Genomic DNA, 23,379 nt, shown 5'->3' with positions numbered 1-23,379 from the left:
TGTAGCGTTTATCTTCGGAGCGTGCCTCGAAATGTGCAAAAACAGACCCGAAACTTGCTTCATCGCGCGGGTTCAGAAAACTGAGTAGCTTTATAAAATTTTCTTTTCTAATTTATTAGGGTAACGTTTGAGTGAGAACTAAAGCATATGGATATAACTTTATCTATTAACTTAAACTATTTAGGCAAATTGAACGATCTATTTTCATCACAGTATGCTCACACGGGTAGACGTGCCCATCTGGTGCACTAGATGGATTCTTTGGATATATTATATAATAGTAGTGGCTATACTTCCCTCATCATCATTCTCCTGCCCTTCACCCAGTCACCTGGGGGCGACGCAACATGTTTTCTCTTCCCATACTCCTCTATCATAAACCATTTCTTCGCTCACTCCCCTCTTACATATATTGTCTTTCACGCAATCCATCCATTTCTTCTTACCTCTTCCTCTATATCCTTCAACATTCATAGTTAACACTCTCTATAGTGGCTATACTTTCCTGTTCACAGGATATTGTTCAATAGAAAAATATAACTATGTTACTAATCAGTCTGATAAATTCTGTACCTTTTCCAAAACAATGTTGCAACTTTGAGGTCTTGAAGAGCAGGGTATTCGTAATAATGTTTGGCTAAGTTATGCTATGCTATTCTACTGCACAACACACGATCATTCCGATCCAAGCACTCGCCGCGTGCTGACGTGCTCATTGTTCGTTCGATCGCCCGACCTCGGTTCGTGGCACATCTGGCGTCCAAGTGTTTTCTCGGAAGTGACTACCTGTGCTAATTGCGTCGCACCGCCGTTTGTGAACGGGCGGACCCCTAAATTCCTGGAATTCGTTCAGCAACTTAGTGGCCCGTTTGTGAACGGACGGTTGTGTGCCGTAATTAATCGTGATTATTATAGTTTTGGGGCCTCGCCGTAAGGCGAGTGTGTTTAAAGTCCCGGGGTAGCCCCCCCTGGGCACGTGACAGTTACAATGGAGTCCACGATCGATCTGTTCGCGGAATTCCTCCGTCTGAGGTACCCGACATTATCGGCCGAATTTTTAGAATTTAAGGCCAATCACGCCGCGAACTCAGAAGCGGTCTCCGTCGCGCCCGCCGCTCCCGTGTCCCCAATACTCGCGAGCAAAGCTCCCGCGTCGATCGCTGCGGTCTCGGTTCCAGCCCTGCGCTCATCCGCAGCACACGTCGCGTCCACGCGTTCATCCGCGGCCTCCATCGCGCCCGCGCCGTCCTCTGCCCCCGAGCGATTGTCCGTGGCCTCCGTCGCGACCGTCAACCCCGCGCCCTCTAAAACGCCCGCCTGCGGGTCGCCCGCGCCCTCCTCTTCATCCGACTCGGAGTCGGACATGGAGGTCGATCTTTCCCCCGCCCCCTCGACTGATGGATTCACAGTAGTCCAAAAAGGTAAGAGGCGCGCTGCGGAAGCCCGAGCTCCCGCGGCCGCCAAAGTAAGCAGAGCCGCGAACGCGTCGCGCCTCCGTCCACCGACCCCCGTTGCTCCCCCTGCCCGTGCTACACCGTCGCCGCGCCCGGTAGTACAAAAGAAAATCCAAGCCCCTCCCCCGGTAATCCTTCAAGAGAAGGCAGCCTGGGAACGAGTTTCCCTGGCCCTTAAGGCCAAAAATATTAATTTCACGAATGCCCGTAACCTCGCGAACGGCATTCAAATTAAGGTTCAAACACCCGACGACCATAGGGCCCTCTCTTCTTACCTCCGTAAGGAGCGTATAAGTTTCCATACGTATACGCTCCAGGAGGAGCGCGAACTTCGTGCCGTCATACGTGGCATCCCTAAAGAGTTGGATGCCGAACTCGTCAAGGCCGACCTTCTGGAACAAGGCCTACCAGTAAATTCAGTGCACCGCATGCACACCGGCCGCGGTAGGGAGCCATATAATATGGTTCTAGTCGCCCTCCAGCCTACCCCCGAGGGTAAGCAAATTTTTAACATACGTACCGTCTGTAGGCTCTCCGGTATCGCCGTCGAAGCCCCCCATAAAAAAGGCACTCCTAGCCAGTGCCATAACTGTCAACTGTACGGGCATTCTTCCCGTAACTGTCACGCGCGCCCCCGATGCGTCAAGTGTCTAGGCGATCACGCTACGGCCCTTTGCACTCGCGATCAAAAAACCGCGACGGAACCGCCTAGCTGCGTCCTGTGTCGAACACAGGGTCACCCCGCAAATTACCGCGGATGCCCCCGAGCCCCGAAAATAAATCGCCGCGTCGCCCGCCAAAACCGCCTCCGAGCTTCCCACCCAGACATCAAAGCCTCGGCACCCTCTGTGTCGCAGGCTAAGCCAGCATTCGTTCCGGCGCCGGTGCCCAGTGGCTCGGCCTGGGCGAAACCGCTGCCGTACACGAACACGGCTACAACTCCCTCCTCCGCGATTCGTCCCGCCCCCGCGATACGCCCCTCCCCCGCGAATTGCCCTCCGACAGCGTCCGACAATCTTGCTCTAGCGATCGACTTCTTTCAATCGATTAACTTTGAGCGCGTTAACGCTTTAGGTGACGCCATCCGCGCCGCCTCCACTGCACAGCACTTCATCGCCGTTGTGCAAGAATACGCCGACGTATACGCGTCGTTAAATACGTACGTCCTCCCCTCACTCCGCCGGTAATCAATGGCGTACAAAAGTAGGCTGAAACCCCTATCCGTAACAATAGGATTTTTTAACGCATACGGTCTCGCAAATCAACGTGATCAGGTTTGTGATTTTTTGCGTGACCATCAAATTGACATATTTTTAGTACAGGAGACTCTACTTAAGCCCGCGCGCCGCGACCCTAAAATCGCGAACTATAACATGGTTAGGAACGACAGGCTCACTGCTCGTGGTGGTGGTACCGTCATCTACTACAGAAGAGCCTTGCACTGCATCCCGCTCGATCCCCCCGCGCTCGTTAACATCGAAGCATCAGTATGCCGAATCTCACTGACGGGACACGCGCCGATCGTTATCGCGTCCGTTTATCTTCCACCGGATAAGATTGTTCTAAGCAGTGATATCGAGGCGCTGCTCAGCATGGGAAGCTCTGTCATTCTGGCGGGCGACCTAAATTGTAAACACATCAGGTGGAATTCTCACACCACAACCCCTAATGGCAGGCGGCTCGACGCGCTAGTTGATGATCTCGCCTTCGATATCATCGCTCCGCTAACCCCGACTCACTACCCGCTAAATATCGCGCATCGCCCGGATATACTCGACATAGCGTTATTAAAAAACGTAGCTCTGCGCTTACACTCGATCGAAGTAGTTTCAGAGTTAGATTCAGACCACCGTCCCGTCGTTATGAAACTCGGTCGCGCTCCCGATTCCGTTCCCGTCACGAGGACTGTGGTGGATTGGCACACGCTGGGCATCAGCCTGGCTGAATCTGATCCACCATCGCTCCCGTTTAGCCCGGACTCTACCCCGTCTCTTCAGGATACCGCTGAAGCCATAGACATCCTAACGTCACACATTACCTCGACATTAGATAGGTCATCGAAGCAAGTTGTAGCGGAGGACTTCCTTCACCGCTTCGAATTGCCCGACGATATTAGGGAACTCCTTAGAGCTAAGAACGCTTCGATCCGCGCCTACGATAGGTATCCTACCATGGAAAATCGTATTCGAATGCGTGCCCTACAACGCGACGTAAAGTCTCGCATCGCCGAAATCCGAGATGCTAGGTGGTCTGATTTCTTAGAAGGACTCGCGCCCTCTCAAAGGTCTTACTACCGTTTAGCTCGTACTCTCAAATCGGATACGGTTGTAACTATGCCCCCCCTCGTAGGCCCCTCAGGTCGACTCGCGGCGTTTGATGATGACGAAAAAGCAGAGCTGCTGGCCGATACATTGCAAACCCAGTGCACGCCCAGCATTCAATCCGCGGACCCTGTTCATGTAGAATTAGTAGACAGTGAGGTAGAACGCAGAGCCTCCTTGCCACCCTCGGATGCGTTACCACCCGTCACCCCAATGGAAGTTAAAGACCTGATCAAAGACCTACGTCCTCGCAAGGCTCCCGGTTCCGACGGTATATCTAACCGCGTTATTAAACTTCTACCCATCCAACTCATCGTGATGTTGGCATCTATTTTCAATGCCGCTATGGCGAACTGTATCTTTCCCGCGGTGTGGAAAGAAGCAGACGTTATCGGCATACATAAACCCGGTAAACCAAAAAATCATCCGACGAGTTACCGCCCGATTAGCCTCCTCATGTCTCTGGGCAAACTGTATGAGCGTTTGCTCTACAAACGCCTCAGAGACTTCGTCTCATCAAAGGGCATTCTCATCGATGAACAATTCGGATTCCGTGCAAATCACTCATGCGTACAACAGGTGCACCGCCTCACGGAGCACATTCTTGTAGGACTTAACCGACCAAAACCGATCTATACGGGAGCCCTCTTCTTCGACGTCGCAAAAGCGTTCGACAAAGTCTGGCACAACGGTTTGATTTTCAAACTTTTCAACATGGGCGTACCGGATAGTCTCGTGCTCATCATACGAGACTTCTTGTCTAACCGCTCTTTTCGATATCGAGTAGAGGGAACCCGCTCCTCCCCGCGACCACTCACGGCTGGAGTCCCGCAAGGCTCCGTTCTCTCTCCGCTCCTATTTAGTTTATTTATTAACGATATTCCCCGGTCGCCGCCGACTCAGCTAGCCTTATTCGCTGACGACACAACCGTTTACTACTCAAGTAGAAACAAGTCCCTAATCGCGAGTAAGCTCCAGAGTGCAGCGTTAACCCTCGGACAGTGGTTCCGAAAATGGCGCATAGACATCAACCCAGCGAAAAGCACAGCAGTGTTATTTCAAAGGGGAAACTCACCGCTTATTTCCTCCCGCATTAGGAGGAGAAATATCACACCCCCGATCACCCTCTTCGGCCAACCTATACCCTGGGCTAGGAAGGTCAAGTACCTGGGAGTCACCCTGGATGCATCCATGACATTCCGCCCGCATATAAAAACAGTCCGCGATCGTGCCGCATTTATTCTCGGCAGACTCTATCCCATGATCTGTAAGCGGAGTAAAATGTCCCTTCGGAACAAGGTGACACTTTACAAAACTTGCATAAGGCCCGTCATGACTTACGCGAGTGTGGTGTTCGCTCACGCGGCCCGCACACACATAGACACCCTCTAATCCCTACAATCCCGCTTTTGCAGGTTAGCCGTCGGGGCTCCGTGGTTCGTGAGGAACGTCGACCTACACGACGACCTGGGCCTCGAATCGATCCGCAAACACATGAAGTCAGTGTCGGAACGTTACTTCGATAAGGCTATGCGTCATGATAATCGCCTTATCGTTGCTGCCGCTGACTACTCCCCGAATCCTGATCACGCAGGAGCAAGTCACCGTCGTCGCCCTAGACACGTCCTTACGGATCCATCAGATCCAATAATTCTTGCATTAGATACCTTCAGCTCTAACACTAGGAGCAGGCTGAGGAACCCCGGTAACCGTACGCGTCGAACTCGACAAAGAGGTCGACGTGCAGCCTAACCCATGCATCAGCCCGCTGAGTTTCTCGCCGGATCTTCTCAGTGGGTCGCGATTCCGATCCGGTAGTAGATTCATTCGCGAAGCAACTGCTCTTGAGTTGTTAGGTCTCCTTCGGAGGCGCTCGGGCAGTTGTTAGCAAATCCCACCCCTCCTGGCTGAGCATTTGCTCGCCCACCTGTCCTGGTGAAGCTGGAAAGGCCTCCGGGCCACCAGTAATCCTTCAATCATAAAAAAAAAAAAAAAAAAAAAAAAAAACAACACACGATGTTTCAGTTTCTATGAATCGCATCTAAACTTCTAGTTCTTATAGAAAACACAACTCCTTACCACGTGCTTACATTTACATAGCGTTAAATTATCGCGGTTATCTGCATCACAGATACGACTAGTTAACGGGTTCTTATCACGAGTTAGTTTAGTTTTAGTGAGTCTTCGATATTCCCTCGCTGTTGCAAGCGCTATAATCACGGGTAAACTAAATACTGTCGGTAGGATAGTAGGAGCAAAAAAATCTCTTTATACTCTTTCTAGTCCATGTTTTATAGTTACCACTGGAACTCCAAGGCAATAGCTTTTTCAGGAAAATTTGCAAATGCAATGCAGTCGTTAAAGCTCCAAATCGTGGTTAGAGACCGATCAATAATAGAATTATTATGCTATTATTGTTTTTTAAGCTGCTAGAGCTAGATAAACCGCTAAACGTCAAACGCATAGCCTCCAGTTCTAATTAAATTTATTTTTATAATTTAAAGTTTATATGAGTCGTTATTCACTACGTGAATTCCGATAATCACAATATGGTCGGCTGAAAGATGGTCTATCCATTTGCATCCATAAGCATATCATTTTCTATAAGATTTTTAAGTGTAACAAGTGACAATACAAGCCGGATGTACCTACATATGTACATCTGGCGAGATCCGAAGTTGATTGAGCGTGTTGCGTGGGTAAATTCTTTTGTAAGACCTAAGCACTGTGTAGAAAAATAGAATACAGTGTGAAGCCTTCTTAACTCATTACCCTAAAAGTTATCAATTATGTAAACCGTCTAATCTCACGCACGCGCCCCACAGAGATAGTATTTACATTTGCTTACGAAACCAACGGTAATAGCTTTTTGCATGCAAAATTAGATTTGACCCAATTTTCATGGTTTAGGAATATCGATCTACCCGTGAATCGGACTTCCAAGAAGCTCTCGCCTACGAGAAGCTTGAGTGCCATATAGTTCCAATCCCTCGAACCAGTCATAAGTTCGTAATGCCTTGTATGGATCAAAAAGTTTTTTTTTTATTGCTTAGATGTGTGGACGACCTCACAGCCCACCTGATACTGGAGCCCTTAAACATCTACAACGTAGATGCGCCACACACCTTGAGATATAGTTCTAAGGTCTCAGTATAGTCACAACGGCCGCCCCACCCTTCAAACCGAAACGCATTACTGCTTCACGGCAGAAATAGGCGGGATGGTGGTACCTACCTGTGCGGACTCACAAGAGGTCCTACCACCAGTAATTACGCAAATTATAATTTTGCGGGTTTGATTTTTATTGCACGATGTTATTCCTTCACCGTGGAAGTCAATCGTGAACATTTGTTGAGTACGTATTTCATTAGAAAAATTGGTACCCGTCTGCGGAATTTGAGCACCGCTGCATCGCTCGATACGAATGCACCGGCCGTCTTATCGTCTTATATACACGACGACTTCGAAGTGAATTGTATGTCTAAACTGTTCGCCCAAGCGGCGAAATAAATAAATAAATTCATTAAATAGAGGAGATTAAAATCGTTCTGATGCTTGTCAGAGTCCATTGTAGCTGACGGACACAAGTCGCAACGCTAATTTTGTTATCCATTTTTGAACATAATGTCAGAGTATTAATAGGTTTGTATTACTGTTCATATTTATAGCATACTAGCGACCCGCCCTCGCTTCGCTTCGGAAACATTAAAACACACATGAAACCAAAAAAATAAAATAAAAAATAAATAAAAAAAAGTAGCCTATGTTCATCAGGGACAATGTCGGCTTCTAATGGAAAAATAATTTTTCAAATCGGTCCAGTAGTTTCGGAGCCTATTCGAAACAAACAAACAAACAACTCTTTCCTCTTTATAATATTAGTATAGATTAAATTATAACTAGAACTCCGAACAAAATGCGAGACAAACTCACCTCCCAGTTGTCTATTCTTGGACTTTAATAAAATGAATCTTGTTATTTTACTTTAAACTTTACCTAAAAGCACAGAATGCTCAATTTTAATTAAATTTTTCCAGTGGTGGCACAAAACTGCAATTATTTAACTTTTTTGTTGTGGAAACTGCTCTAATATTTACGTAACGAAGGTCTTTGAATTTTACAGGATAAAATTACGAACCCTAGTCGTTCACAGGTTTTTGAACTGGAAATGAAATGGAGAACAGTAAAAGCAAAGATTTAAACAACACAACGCTTTGTTTTTTTCTGGAAGTAAATGAAATTTTATTGCACTGTGTTTTAAACCTATACTTTTTGTTGTACAAACCAAATTATATAACTATTCTGTATCTCTCTATGAGGATATCTCAAACCGATTTTTACTTGTTATAAATATTAATGGATGAAATAATTCCACTCGGTTACCCCAACGGAAAGCGCGTAGTCCCACACCGACCGCGATATTGTATTATATATTTACTGGTGGTAGGACCTCTTGTGAGTCCGCATGGGTAGGTACCACCGCCCCGCCTATTTCTGCCGTGAAGCAGTAATGCGTTTCGGTTTGAAGGGTGGGGCAGCCGTTGTAACTATACTGAGACCTTAGAACTTATATCTCAAAGTGTGTGGCGCATTTACGTTGTAGATGTCTATGGGCTCCAGTAACCACTTAACACCAGGTGGGCTGTGAGCCAGTCCACCCCTCTAAGCAATAAAAAAAAACCATACTATTAGAGACATCCGACACACCGGGCGACGTTAGGACCTTGATCAAGCAAATAAATATTAAAGTTATACTTTCAACTGCAACTAAAAATCCATCGCCGACATAAATATGAACTCAGCAATATAATAATTTATAATGTAGTCCAATAAGCACATTAACAACATCACGTCAATAGAAAAGGCTGTTCAAAGAGGGAGTCGAATTTTCGCCTCACAGAACCGCTATAGCTGTTAACAAGAAATATTTAATCCAAAAAGGGATCAATTGAAAGAAACCAATTTATACAGAAAACTAATACAAATCTAATTAAAATGATTCCAATCTACTTAATATTAAAAGACTTTGGTGCTATTCAACAAACGCTTTTCATACGGACTGGAACCTTATTTAGGAACAATTCGTTAAACTCTTCGATATTTGAAAGACGCTTTGATTTTAGATTCGATGACCGATTTTATAATCTGAATAAGTACCCCGGCCACTTCTAGTGTCGAGCAGTACTCTTTTTTATTAAATCCCGGATATTTCTTTACTTCTTACGAGTAGGCAGCTTAAATGTTATGACTGACTCAGTGCTGCAGTAGTTACCCCCGGTCGTTAGCCCTGAATGTTGTGCCGAGGGTTGTGTTTTCGATGATGAAAATGTTTGTTTGATCTTCGTTTGGGTGTTATTATCTATATATGTATTTATTTAAACATAAAATGTATATTAAATACGCACATATATGGCAGTCACCCATAATACAGGGAATCCTAAATTGGGGCCTAATCACGATCTGAATGATAGATGTTTACTTTCTCATCAGACATTAAATCACCTACTTACGTTTGCCTTTAAATAAACCTATCATCTATACTGTAGCTGAAATGAGGCCGTCAGCCCAGAAGTGGCCTAGCCCGCAATTTTCATATTCGTGCTTGTACTATACTGCAATTTATTTAAAACATAAATAAATTTTGATGCAAAACCGGCCTACCCATAGCTTCACATAATATAGATAACAGATGGATTTGTAAATATTATTTTTGCGCGTATTGTTTTTGGAACGGTGTTCCTTATGGGACGATGCGGAGGGATACCCTAACCGGGAAAAAACGTCCGTAACATAAGATTTTTATTAGTAATGCACACAGTGTACGACTTAACTTTGTAATAACGTACAAAAAATAATATATTTTTTTATCATTAATTGCGCACGATCCCAGAGCGTTCGTTTACGCAATACACTAACTCTTATGCAAACAACCGTGAACGAAGTGTACCACAATAAGTTCGCACGTTACCGAATGACCGTGGGTTGTTGCGAAACCTCCAGTTTTATTTTCTTTATACCTCGAATAGAACTTAAAATGTATATTTTTATAATAATGAACTTCGTTATTATCCGGTGTCCCACGATACCACACATCTTTTTTTTGCCTATAAAGCAATGTAAAACTGAATTCAAACCTCATTATCTCCATGCGAACTATGGTAGCTTAAGCCACTTTTGCGCTGACGGCCTCAAGTAGCTCTTTGGCTACGAGAGCACAGGTAGGGAGGAAAAAATGTAAGCGATACCATACTGATTCTAATAATAATTATCGCGTCGTGTTGAAATATTAGTGCCTTTATCCAGAACTTTACTATCAACAGTAAGATGACTTCAAACATTCCAAAAACCGTTTTCATAATTTTCACTTCAAAATACAATTGAGACAGTTTATATTGAGGTACGTCAATGTTTCGTAGATAAACACAATGATATATTTACGTTTTCACAACGAGAGTTCGATTTACATTTGGCAGAACAGCATTTTGCAATAAGGGCTCATCCTGATGTAGCACCACATGTCAACGATACTGTATGCACCAAGATAATGAGTATATTTAGTAATAGTATTTACTGTACTTACTAGTCACAGTTGATATGTGTATATGTGATTTGGTTATCACATAAACATTAACATGTAGAGAAATATTAAATAGATATGACACCGTAGACTTGCGTCTCGAAGCCCCATGATACTGACTATTAACTACCAATTGATACAAATCAAATATTATATGTACTTTAAAATATTTATACTATATTATATGCATTATAAATATAATATTTATAAAGTAGTTGTTTCGGTTTTCCCGGGCTCAAATAAACATCCACAGCTATCAAGTATTTCATATTGTAATATTAGCGCGAGATGAAACTGTTTATATATAATATTTATGAAACATATAACAGTTACGTTCACTTCTGGGTGGTCTCTCTGAATGCGCCCTAATGAAACATTTGGCGAGCGATAAATCGCACAATGTCGTACACGTCACGAAACGTTGACACGATCTCGATTATTCAGCTCGAATGTGCTGGAAATTTTGAAAAAGAACCCCAGAAAACCGATCACGAAGTCAAATAGAGAATGCGACATGTTCTATAATTCATTAAATAATGTGTATCTTTTCGGTTAGTGGCTTATCCCGTGTTTCTAAAATAAATGCCGTTTTTTTTAATCGTCATAATAATAATTCATAATGCATCATCATGTAAAAAGCAAGTATTTACAATGTCGGATATTGAAGATATTAGTCATTGATAAAAGTGTTTCCGACGCTTCTTTGCTGTTCCTTTTTCTGTAGATTTTTTATTTTTATTGCTTAGATGGGTGGACGAGCTCACAGCCCACCTGGTGTTAAGTGTTTACTGGAGCCCATAGACATCTATAACGTAAATGCGCCATCCACCTTGAGACATACGTTTTATAGTCTCAGGTATAGTTACAACGGCTGCCCCACCCTTCAAACCGAAACGCATTATTGCTTCACGGGAGAAATAAGGAGGGTAAACAACCAGGCTAACCTTATCCGACCGCGACAAACCAACACATTTGTTCGAGATGATACCAGCATCTCGTTTTTACCATCGCACCGCCCGCCACCGGAGTAGAGTTCATCCACACTACTGCGGTCATCCACAGTGCGTTTCCAGAGGTATTTTTTGCCACGTACCCATCCGGCTGTGGAATGAGCTCCCCTCCACGGTGTTTTCCGAGCGCTATGACATGTCCTTCTTCAAACGAGGGTTGTGGAGAGTATTAAGCGGTGGGCAGCGGCTTGGCTCTGCCCCTGGCATTGCTGAAGTCCATGGGCGACGGTAAGCACTTACCATCAGGTGGGTCGTCTGCTCGTCTGCCTACAAGGGCACTAAAAAAAAACCGCCGTCGCCCGAAATATGTCTTGTCGTAACCCCCGGACTCACTCCCGGTGCTTTTAGGCCCCTCAAGCAGCGGGCACCGACCTCATCGATTACGACGAAGAGTTTGACGAGCGAACTAACCCACACACACCGTCTACTGAGTTTCTCGCCGGATCTTCTAGTGGGTCGCGTTTCCGATCCGGTGGTAGATGCGAAGCACTGCCCTGGCTAGGGCTAGTGTTAGCAAATTCTCTCAGATTAATCCCGTGAGCTCTCCTACCCGTCCGTGCGTATCTAGAATAGCCTTCCACTCCTACGCTATTTTTAATGAAATACTATTTATTTCAAATTGTTACATAATAAAATAAATAAGATACATATATGTCAACAATTGTATATCAGTGGATAATCGTCCATTATTCTGGACTCCGTTAACCATTTAGTAAGTATTAAGTAAGTAAAACTACTCTTTACACAACTCAGACAAATATTAACAACGCCACACGATCATACATAATTACTAAAGAGCTGTTATCATTATTTCGCTGTAAATTTCGTGGGTATCGTACAAGCATGCACGAAATGGGCCTTAATTACGAATATACCGCGGCAGTTCCGTTTATCGCGTTGCCAGTGCGCCGCGCACAAGCAAGGTACCTTACAGAAGGACCCGCACTTCTATGAACTCTGTACGTTGTTTTACTGTACGCTCCAAACTTTACAATTACAAAATAATCTTTAAGAAAAAGCTTAGTAAATTACAAATAATATAACAATCAATATTCGGATAGTGACCAAGATGAAGTACAGTGTTTTTTATTGCCCTTGGAGATGGAGGAGTACAAGGCCTACCTGATGATGAGTGGTTACCGTCAAGCCGCTACCTACCGTTAAGTACTCTCTACAAAAGAAAGATATGTCATAGCCCTCGGGAAACACCGTGAAGGGGAGCTCGCCCCAAAGCCGGATGATACGTGACAAAAAAAAAATCGCACTGTGGATGAACGCAGTGGATCTAGGTGAATGGGTGGATGAGCTCACGGCCCACCTGGCGTTAAGTGGTTACCGAAGCCCATACACATCTCCAACGTAAATGCCGCCAACCACCTTAAGATACGAATTCTAAGATGTCAAATAGTTACAACATTTTCATTTTGTGTCAACTTATATTTAAAAGCCGCACGATACCAGGACATGTTGTACAGACCCTGCATAATATGGAATAAGAGCAAGAAGAAGAAGTTAAAAGCGACTTTATTACGTTACAAAATCCTCATTATACATATGTATAATGTTGGTTAATGTATGTTGTCTGCTAGTCTGCGTGCTGTCGTGAAGGTGGTGAGCGCTCCTGTGTGCTGTGAATAATAACTGCTATAACAATGCAATTGAATCTTTGAACTTGACGCCGAATTGTGGCATTCATTTGCTCTCCCTGGGCGCCTCTAACCGATCGACACTGCGCACTGATTCTCAAATCTATCGGTCAATAAAAATGAAAAAACTATTACTTAGTTGTAAAATTGAGTACAGTTTTATCTTCCGCAATTTTTGGACAAAATTCCTATTCCAACATCATAGGTAACGGACTCCTAAACTAAAAATAAATCTATATATTAATTCGTGAAGCAAAAACTTTGTATCCATTTTTACGAAAATTGCGTGGATGGAGGAGTATGAAATTTTCCACACTTATACAGAATATAGAGAAGAAGTGCACAATGCTAATATTTTTTTAAAATAATGAATAAAAGATACATTAAATCAATAAAGAAAACATTACACACACTACATACTATATATTTGACGCACACACGCATGTATACTATTTATTGTCAAACTTTTGTTCTTGACGTCTGTTGTCAAATTGAGAATAGATTAAATATTGTTTGTCTTTATTAATATTTTTTATAGTGTAGTCTTGGCGAAATTTGTGATTATAGAAGTATAAAATCATAATAGTGTACAAACTTACAATTCCAATTAATTATAGTCGAATTTCGACTACTGCTGGACCTCTAGTAAAAGTAAATTCCGAAAAGCTCGCCGTTAATGTGGCCCCGCCTCAACCCCCGGAGTCGGTGGAGTGAATCGCTCGCCCGTAATGTGGCCCCGCCCCGACCCGCCGGAGTCAGTGAAGTGAATCGCTCGCTCGTCCCATATAATGCTTTTCAAATATTTAGTCGACCCGGAGCAAAACATTATTCCTACATCATAGTTCTGAATGTTTTTCTTCTTTTTATCATTCAGATACCGGAGGCTATTTACACTTCCATTTTGCCATTGAAGTGATTGAAGAAGAAATATCTGTGAGGCGAAGGAATTTTAACAGTAGGTAGGATTTTAGCGGTCTACTTCCTGCCACCACCCAGTCACGTACACTCTTTCTGTTAAACGATACTATTTCATAAATAAATAGTAATGTCGTGAATTGTTTTTTTTTTGAAAGAGGAATGTTTTTTTTGCTTAGATGAGTGGATGACTTCACGGGTCTCCTGGTGTTAAGTGGTTATCGGAGCCCATAAATATCTACAACGTAAATGCTACCCCTCACTTTAAGAGGTAAACACAACCTCCATGATTTCATAAAGTCTCAGTTTTACAGTACATCGCCTGCCCATTTTAAACTGAAACACATTACTGCTTCACCGCAGAAAAATCCATGCGGACTAACAAGTAATTACGCAAATTTAATTGTTAGAGTTTGATTTTTATTACATGATGTTATGTGGTCCCTTACCGTAGAAGTCATTCCTGAATATTTGGTTAGTAAGTATATATCTTATTTGAAAAATATATGAATCCTTGATGAATATAACATTAAATTTATCTAATATATAAAAATCTCGTGTCACAGTTTTCGTTGCCATACTCCTCCGAAACGGCTTGACCGATTTTGATGAAATTTTTTGTGCTTATCCGGTATCTATGAGAATCGGCCAACATCTATTTTTCATCCCCCTAAATGTTAGGGGTAGTCCACCCCTAAATTTTTTTTTTTAATTTTTACACAAAAATTTTAATTTCTATTTTTTTATGATACACTGCAATATATGATACACTGATACATACATTTGCAATTATGTCCATAAAGGCAGTGACCTGGCGGTGTTTAGAGTGGAAAATATGAATGTACCATGGCACACAAACATTCGCTTGTGGCGTTGAACAGGACATTGAAAGATATTAAAAACAACGACAAACTATTTGGTGGCACTCTGTTAGTCCTTTCAGGTGACTTCAGACAAACACTTCCCGTCATTCCACGTTCAACATACGCTGATGAAATCAACGCCTGCTTAAAATCATCGACATTGTGGCGTTATGTTGAAATAGTACAGCTGAAAGTAAATATGCGCGTTCAAATGCTTCAAGATCCATCCGCTGAAACATTCTCAAAACAACTCTTAGATATCGGTGATGGAAAAGTCACTATAGCTGAAACTGGATACATAAAATTAGCGAATGATTTCTGCACTATCATTGATTCGCAAGATGCTCTCATTGAACAAATATTTCCCAATGTACACACGAATTACATAAATCTCGAGTGGCTTGCAGAAAGAGCAATGTTAGCCGCAAAAAATGTGGACGTTGACATTTTAAATCTGAAGATACAACAGTTATTGCCAGGGGACTTGGTATCATATAAATATATTGATACAGTTTGCAATGGCACTGAAGCTGTAAATTTTCCAACAGTTTTTGAACTCACTGGATTTGCCAGGCATGCCACCACATAGCTTACAATTGAAGGTTGGATCTCCAATTATTTTGCTTCGTAATTTGAACCCGCCACGGCTATGCAATGGTACGCGATTAGTCATTAAAAAAATAATGAAAAACGTTATCGAAGGCACAATTTTAAATGGCAAGTTTCGAGGTGAAAATATATTGATACCACGAATACCTATTATACCCACAGATGTGCCAATTCAATTTAAGCGTATTCAATTTCCAATTAGTTTGGCATTTGAAATGACCATTAATAAATCCCAAGGCCAAACAATGTCTGTTTGTGGCTTAGATTTGAGCACACCATGTTTTTCACACGGACAATAATAATTATACGTTGTATGCTCTCGAGTGGGTAAACCATCAAGTTTGTTTGTATTAGCTAAAGACGGGCTAACAAAAAATATTGTTCACGCTGCAGCATTAAAGATTAATATTACGTAATGAATTAATTATATATATAATTATTACTTTTAATAAATTAAAACAATTAATGTTTGGTGTTTTGTTATTTTTAAACAACATTCCCTCATCGTTCACAGCGCTCCAGGCCTTTTTCACTCATATTCCACATCCTTATACACTTCCAATAAGTTAGTAATTTTTTTCTACTCTAGAAATTCTCTAGAAATCTTATATATGGCAAGACAACGTTTGCCGGGTCAGCTAGTATACATATAATATTGTCGAAAAAAACATCATGATTTAATTCAATTTATTTATAACACATTCACACACATTAAAATCAAAATTAATTTACACTAGGAAGGTACATACAGAGAACAGCATAAAAAAAACAAATAATAATAATAAACAAATAGGTCTTCTGAAATTAGATGACAATATTTTTTGACAATATTAATCTAGTTTATAATAAATGTTTTTACATATTAATTATGAATTTTATCGTTATATTTATTTAATATTTACCTATGAGGTTATTGTTATTTTTATTAATCAGTAAGTGACCCATAGCACAATGGTTCAAATACTTTCAGGTATGCTAGACCCGGGATGCTGTTAGGGCTGACCCGGACCCGGCGGATCAGGGATGTGCACCGTTTCCGCGTGGAAACGGTGCACACGGAAACGATCGACTCGTGCCTCGACGAGCATCCCCGACGCGCTACAGAACCCAGGAAGCCCCAACAATGCCCTGAATAATACCAGAAATTAACACAATCAACAAATAAAGTAGAGGTAAAGAACAACAAATCAAATAAAAAAAAATCTCGTTCCAGCGAATCCATACCATTCCTTGTAATGTCTGGGTTCTTGGAATGAATGAGAAACGTTATGATCGGGCGTACGTTTTTATTATTATATATAGATTTTTACAACCTTCTAACTACGACGTAATGAATATGGCGGGTCAGGCAAAGAGTTATGTATTTCGTAGAGTGGTCATCAAAGATTAATGTTATGAGAATCGACATTAGGTCGCATCCACGTTACAGTCTTCAGCGGTCGTTCTAGCTTTGTTGATCACCATGAGTAGCCCCAGATACTATCAGGTGGCTCATACACTTATATGGCTGTGATGGAAATCTAAAGATATGGAATATTTATTAATAAAGCCCGAGATGCCAAGTAATGACTTCAGACGAAGCCAGTGCAGGAACCCTGTTGTTTATCGAAAATACTTTCGTAACACTTCTCTGTGAGGACATGACGAAGCGCATAAGTTAGTTGCTGTAATGAGTTAACCAATTCAGATTTAAGTAAGCATATTTGTATGCATTTTCAAACTAAAAGATAGAAGCTCTCTCAGATATGACTACGAAGTCGTAAGTCAAAGTTGTTTAAATTAAGTATAGAGCTCCTAGCAGTATAGGCAGGAATAGAATAATATTAATTAAAATTATATTGAACTTTTCAGTCTGTATGAATGTAGGTATTTAATTTTTTCCTTCTTAGACAGACGAGCGCCTAAAAAATAAAACAACGAAAATAGTGATTTATCCGACTCAATTACATGAATTGCTTTTAATACGAAAGCTGTGAACTGTCTGTGCCGTCGGAATGAATAAAAGCGAAATAAACCGTAAAAGTAGTTTTAATTATTACTCCGATCGAAAATCCTGACACAAGAAAATCAAATTTATCCATTGGCCTCGAAACAACCGGGCCAGGGAAATGATATATGTCACCCGGAGGCCTGCGTTTGTCATAAATTTGAGGTCGCGCAGACCCATCCATCACTCGGACATTAGCAGCTGGAGTTTTATATCATAGGCGTGATGCGGCAGCCTGATTGATAGGTATTTGAGATAAGCGTCATCATACAGGAAGCAGTTCGATCATTTGTGATATAAGTAGCATGATGCAAACATAATGTTGGCGGCCTCACACGATCTGAGTTGAAGGGGCATTCACCTCCGGCCTCTACCACAGAGGATTTTTTTCTAACCTCGTATGAAGAAGAGCATTTGATAGTGTTTAAGAAGGATCTGACTGCAAAAATGCTTTCTGATCACGCGCCCAACGATTGCATCAACTCTCATTACTAGAGACGGACATTTACTTTCAGACCATTTCTTGTGAAACTTGTGACTCTGCTTAGTGAAATAACATGCATAATAAATTATTCTTTTTAATTCTTAATCCTTCTTAATAATTATCTTAAAATAGGTTCAAGGTACCTACAAGGTGGCCACAAACAAAGACATTTACAACTTATAGGTTGGAAAGAACCAATGCTTTTCGTTTCTTAAAGCGCTTTCTTTGTAAAATAACTGATTGAGTGCGCTGGTAGATGGTAAGAGATAAGAGAGAGACTATTATTTAATTCTTCGCTTTTACTGTTCCAGATAATTCCGTGCCGTATTAACAGAAAATCAACATTCTAGTTATTGTTTAGAATTTCAACACGGTACGCAGCGTGTTAGTAATTCTCTCCACATTTTGGTCCATGAAAGATAATTTAATTCCTCGTTGCTTTGAATAATATACGATAATGTTAGAAGATTTTGCTACGGATGTGCGGCAAAGATTAACAGGAAATAAGAAAGATAAAAACTTTTACTTTTTAGGGGGAGGTAACATTTTATTCTTATTGTATAATAAATGTTGAGGTGGTAAGAAGTAGAAAGAACATTCAGTAGCTGAGAATTCAGTAAAAAAATGATGCCTGACTGCTGATCTGCTGATTATAGTTTTATTTCCAATTTCGTGCCGACTGAGCTGTTCAATATCTACCTGTGTATATTATTATATTTTATCTTGTATCCGTATATTTGTATATCAGTTTCTGGTTCCCATGTTACATTTGTAGTCATCGTGGCCTAAAGGATAAGATATCCGGTACATTCGTATTTAGCGATGCAACGGTGTTCGAAACCCGCAGGCGTGTACCATTTTTTCTAATGAAATACGAACTTAACAAATGTTCACAATTGACTTTTACGTTGAAGGAATAACATCGTGTAATAAAAATCAAACCCGCAATTTATAATTTGCGTAATTACTGGTGGTAGGACCTCTTGTGAGTCCGCACGGGTAGGTACCACCGCCCAGCCTATTTCCGCCGTGACGCAGTAATGCGTTTCGGTTTGAAGTATGGGACAGCCGTTGTAGCTATACTGAGACCTTAAATCATATATCTCAAGGTGGGTGGCGCATTTACGTTGTAGATGTCTATGGGCTCCAGTAACCCCTTAACACCAGGTGGGCTGTGAGCTCGTCCACCCATCTAAGCAATAAAAAAAAACATGTCCTAGCTTGGGGTCAGATGACCCGGTTTGACTTGTTACTCATTATTTATTTACTTGTACATTCTGCCTTCCACTCTGTGGCCCAATTGGTATTAAATTATACATTACTTATTGTTCGAACGAGAATGTTGAAACTACATACTGTAGAAAAACATACGCATATGTACATATATTTCTCATCCAATTATTTATGATTAGATACGTCTCAAGCGTTTTGTTGTTCATTCCATCGTGTCTCGCACAACATTCCGTTTGTTGAAACGGGGAAGAGTTACATATCCTAAGACTTAACTATGTGTTTACATTGTGTTAAGCTTTCGTTGCTATCTACGATAGAAATGCTTTATACAGACGCTGTCATGACTTGATTTTTTTTATTTTTTGAGTTTCCTATAATTTTTTGGGAGCTGTTACAGCCGCCATCAGGGCGGTTAGACTGGGGACAGTGAGTAACATGTTGTCGCAGGCGCTTTCTAATCTTAAGCTGGGTTGAATTTTTCATGTTTGGAAATTTTTACTGATTCTCTAAGAAAATTTAGTATCAGGCCTATGCTTGCCTATGGGTGTTAAGAATTGTGATCTACAGAAGTGTGGGATCTTCTATTTGGTTTGAGCCAGTGAAACAGTTGATGGCTTCACACAAACTTGATTTTTATTCCGTCTTTCTTATTACAAGTAAATAAAATACAAACGTCTTTCGATTCGATAGGACGTGTTCAGGGCGACGGCAGCTTTGCGTTTTCCCATCACCTGTGTCGAAGAAATAGTTCAAGGTGCCCACAATAAGAAGATTATCGTAACTCGCCCTTTTTCGAAGTAGCGTTCTGACGCTTTTTTCACTTACTTGTCGATTCTAGCTCTCAATCGTTGTGAAGATCTTCATTCCTAACATACTATGGCCCGACGACTATCCTGCGGAAATATATTATAACTTGAAGGCTGTTTATGTTAATGCGGGCCGCATGAGCGAACTTGCATAAGTCATGACTGTACGTATGCAAATAGTGTCATCCTATTACGAAAGGACAATTTTCTGCGCTTGCATATCGTCAACGGAGTAGAAACGCGGCTGGGTCGCGCGCTAATTTAATATGAGGACGGAATGTTCCATCGAAAAATATGGACTAGGGTTTGGCCTGGCCAAAGAAAGTGATCATAAGGACGACATTACCGCGCCTACTACGTACGTATTGAAGTGGTGTCGGGAGGGCGAACGCTTCAAAAGTATATTCGTGCTTTTTGTGGAGCTAGGTAATGGCTGCGATGTGGATAAACGACTTATTCCTACCACAGTACAGACAGAGGCAGTAACAGAGCTAACTGGGTTGCCTGCGAACGCGGTACATACAGCGGAAAGAAACAGAGGCTTATAGGGCTCCGGGCGAGTTTTTTCGAAGCGAGTCATTGAGTTCTGATAGTATTTGCATTATGGATATTAACTATATACATAATATGTATTATCATTCTACATATTAGCTAAATAATTCGGAAATCAAAAAAAATGAAAGGGTCTGTGTACATCAGTAGACGTCTATAGCCTAAAAAGAGATATAATTACAATATTTTGTACAAAACCCTATCAGAAATTATAATATACTTTAATGTTTGTTCCAGAGAGAATGAGAGACAGATAACGGAATGTTCCAAATGAGGACTAAGCTTGAATTCCAATAGACCTTGAATAATTTAGAAAATCTATTTTTTTTAATAAGTATATAATATCTAATCCTAATGAATATAGAATACCGTCCGGGCATAGCAGAAATAACCTCTTAGCCTACCAGCGACTAGGTAGGGAAAAAAATGGAATTCCAATATATTATAATGTTGAGTATTTTAAAATCATTATAAAAAAGTAGTACATCGATTTGACAAGATCATTATTTGTGATTGATTCCCGTTATCATTAAATAAATAGTAAATATACAACGGGGATCAAATCACGCAATGCAATTGAATAATGTAATTGGTACAAAAGACTGACATACATACTTATATTCTTTTCAATATAGATAATAAACAACGAAAAAAAGAGCAAACGTGTTCATCATACAAAATTAAATGTTTACCCCGATGCGGGAATCGAACCCAAAACCTAACACTTAAATCCGCAAACTACTGCACTGCGAAGACGGTCAGTACATTTGAATATTTCACTCATTTCATCTTCAGATAAAGGTATATCAGTTGGGGGACGAGTGATTAACAACTTAAGATACGCTGATGACACTACCCTTCTCGCACAGACTAGAGAAGACATGGAAATTCTACTGACTCGTCGGGAAGTTACCAGCCTTAAATTCGGACTTGCTATTAACCGGGACAAGACGAAGATGATGATAGTAGACCGGGCTGAACAAAATGGAACCAATGTACAAAACATAGGTAATTGTGAAGTTGTACAGACCTACATCTACCTCGGCTCTGCTATCTCAAGCACTGGAGGATGTGGTGAAGAGATCAGACGACGATGCGCCATTACCAGATCAGCAGTGGAACGGCTGGGAAAGATTTGGAAGGATAGGAGGATTACCAAGAAGACTAAGGTCAGATTGATGAGATGTCTTGTGTTTCCAATCTTTCTCTATGGAGCCGAAACCTGGTCTCTAAGATTGCAGGATCGCCGTAAAATCGATGCACTGGAGATGTGGTGCTGGAGACGCCTCCTAAAGATCCCATGGATGGCATTCCGCACCAATGCATCCATCCTCAAGGAACTCGGTATCAAAGACCGACTCTCGTCAACAGTGCAACTGAGGGTTTTAAAATTCTTTGGTCACATCTCCAGAAAAGAGCACTCGATGGAGAGACTGGTAGTCCAGGGCCGGGTGGAAGGCAGAAGATCACGCGGCCGCTCACCGACCCGCTGGACTGACCTGATAAAGAAGGCAACTGAGTCCACTATGGTCAAATGTACTCGTAACGCTTCGAACCGCCAGACCTGGAAGCGCATTGCCTGGGGGGCGGTTGTCGGGAGCATGGGCGACCTAACAGGTCCTACTGCACATACAGCGTCAACGCAACCACGACCACTCTGACAAGAGTGTCCGACTGAGAAGAAGAATCTTCAGATACATCGCGGATTTCTTCTAACCGGCTAAGTACTGCTACAACCGCAATCTTCTCATCCCTCACTAAACTAAAGTACATGTTTAATTTTCCCATCTCTCTCCTCCACGAGCACAATTTTCACGGAACGACAATACACGCCATCGAACCACGTATTAACCCTTATTTCGTTCGAGCCCTTGACAAATTTATGTAGATTGCTTTGTAAATAGCGGTGTCCTCGCCTCCTCGCGTCCTCGCCCGGCGACGAGCTTAATTCTTTTCAAAACTTCACTCTGAATTGAATGTTTCGCTTTCCGAAATGCCTTTTACGCTCTTCCTGTATGTCTATATAAATTCACATGTTTTGGTCGATTTAGTTTGTAATTGTTTAATTTTTCTAGGTGTAATTTAAATACATATTATAAAATGTTATAAGCAAATAAAAAATATCGTATTCATAACAATATATGTCCAAACTAAGACCCGAGACTGTGGCCAGTCTTGTGGTATGTGTCCTAAGTGTCTTGAGATAATTAATTAGCGTTGATATCTGAACTTAACACTTTTGCTACAAAACACACCTTTTTGAAGTGAAACTTCCTTATCGGCGTTGGAAAAAAATTTACCGTCACATTTTTCGGTTACGCGTCACTTTTTTCCGTTACGCGCCATCTGTTTTGTATTCATGTCTATGATAATAAAATCCTTTTGTTTAAACTTTATCTAATTTAACTTTTTTGTATTCATGTCTAAGATAATAAAATCCTTTTGTTTAAACTTTATCTAATTTAACTTTATTTAACCAATTTCTAGAAAGTTGCATGTAGATCATTTTTCGAAAAATAAGGCCATAAACAAGTTTCACTTCTTACGTGTGTACACTAGTACACGCACACATTTTTTTTATTGGAGGATTAGTGGTGGCTTGGAGGACTTTTCAGTTACACCAAGACACGTGAACGAGCAAAAGCTCATCGAGGAGGGGTGGGATTTGGTAACAGCTGCCCAAGCGCCTCCAAAGGAGACCTAACACCTCAAGGCCGGTCAACTGCTTCGCGAATGAATCTACTACCGGATCGGAATCGCGACTCGCTGAGAAGACCCGAGAAACTCAGTGGGTTATTGTAAGGGTTAGGTTGCACGACGAACTTATTGCCGAGTTCGACGAGTAGGCATCCGCATTAATAAAGAAAAGGAGGTACAATATAATGACATATTTTACTCAAACAATTAGAACTACGGAAAAAG

At 41.6% G+C, this 23,379-nt stretch overlaps 1 protein-coding gene across 1 annotated transcript; it reads left to right on the top strand.

Annotated features, from left to right (window-relative positions):
* Positions 1-14,769: 14,769 nt before the first annotated feature.
* On the top strand, positions 14,770-15,375 carry LOC134200033 (ATP-dependent DNA helicase pif1-like). Its single transcript, XM_062671948.1, has one exon. It carries the CDS (start codon positions 14,770-14,772, stop codon positions 15,373-15,375), a length of 606 nt encoding a protein of 201 aa, XP_062527932.1.
* Positions 15,376-23,379: the final 8,004 nt, after the last annotated feature.

This window comes from Bombyx mori, chromosome 13, assembly GCF_030269925.1.
Source record: "Bombyx mori chromosome 13, ASM3026992v2".
In the NCBI taxonomy this organism is placed as follows: domain Eukaryota; kingdom Metazoa; phylum Arthropoda; class Insecta; order Lepidoptera; family Bombycidae; genus Bombyx; species Bombyx mori.
This window is presented reverse-complemented; position numbering and strand designations above follow the sequence as displayed.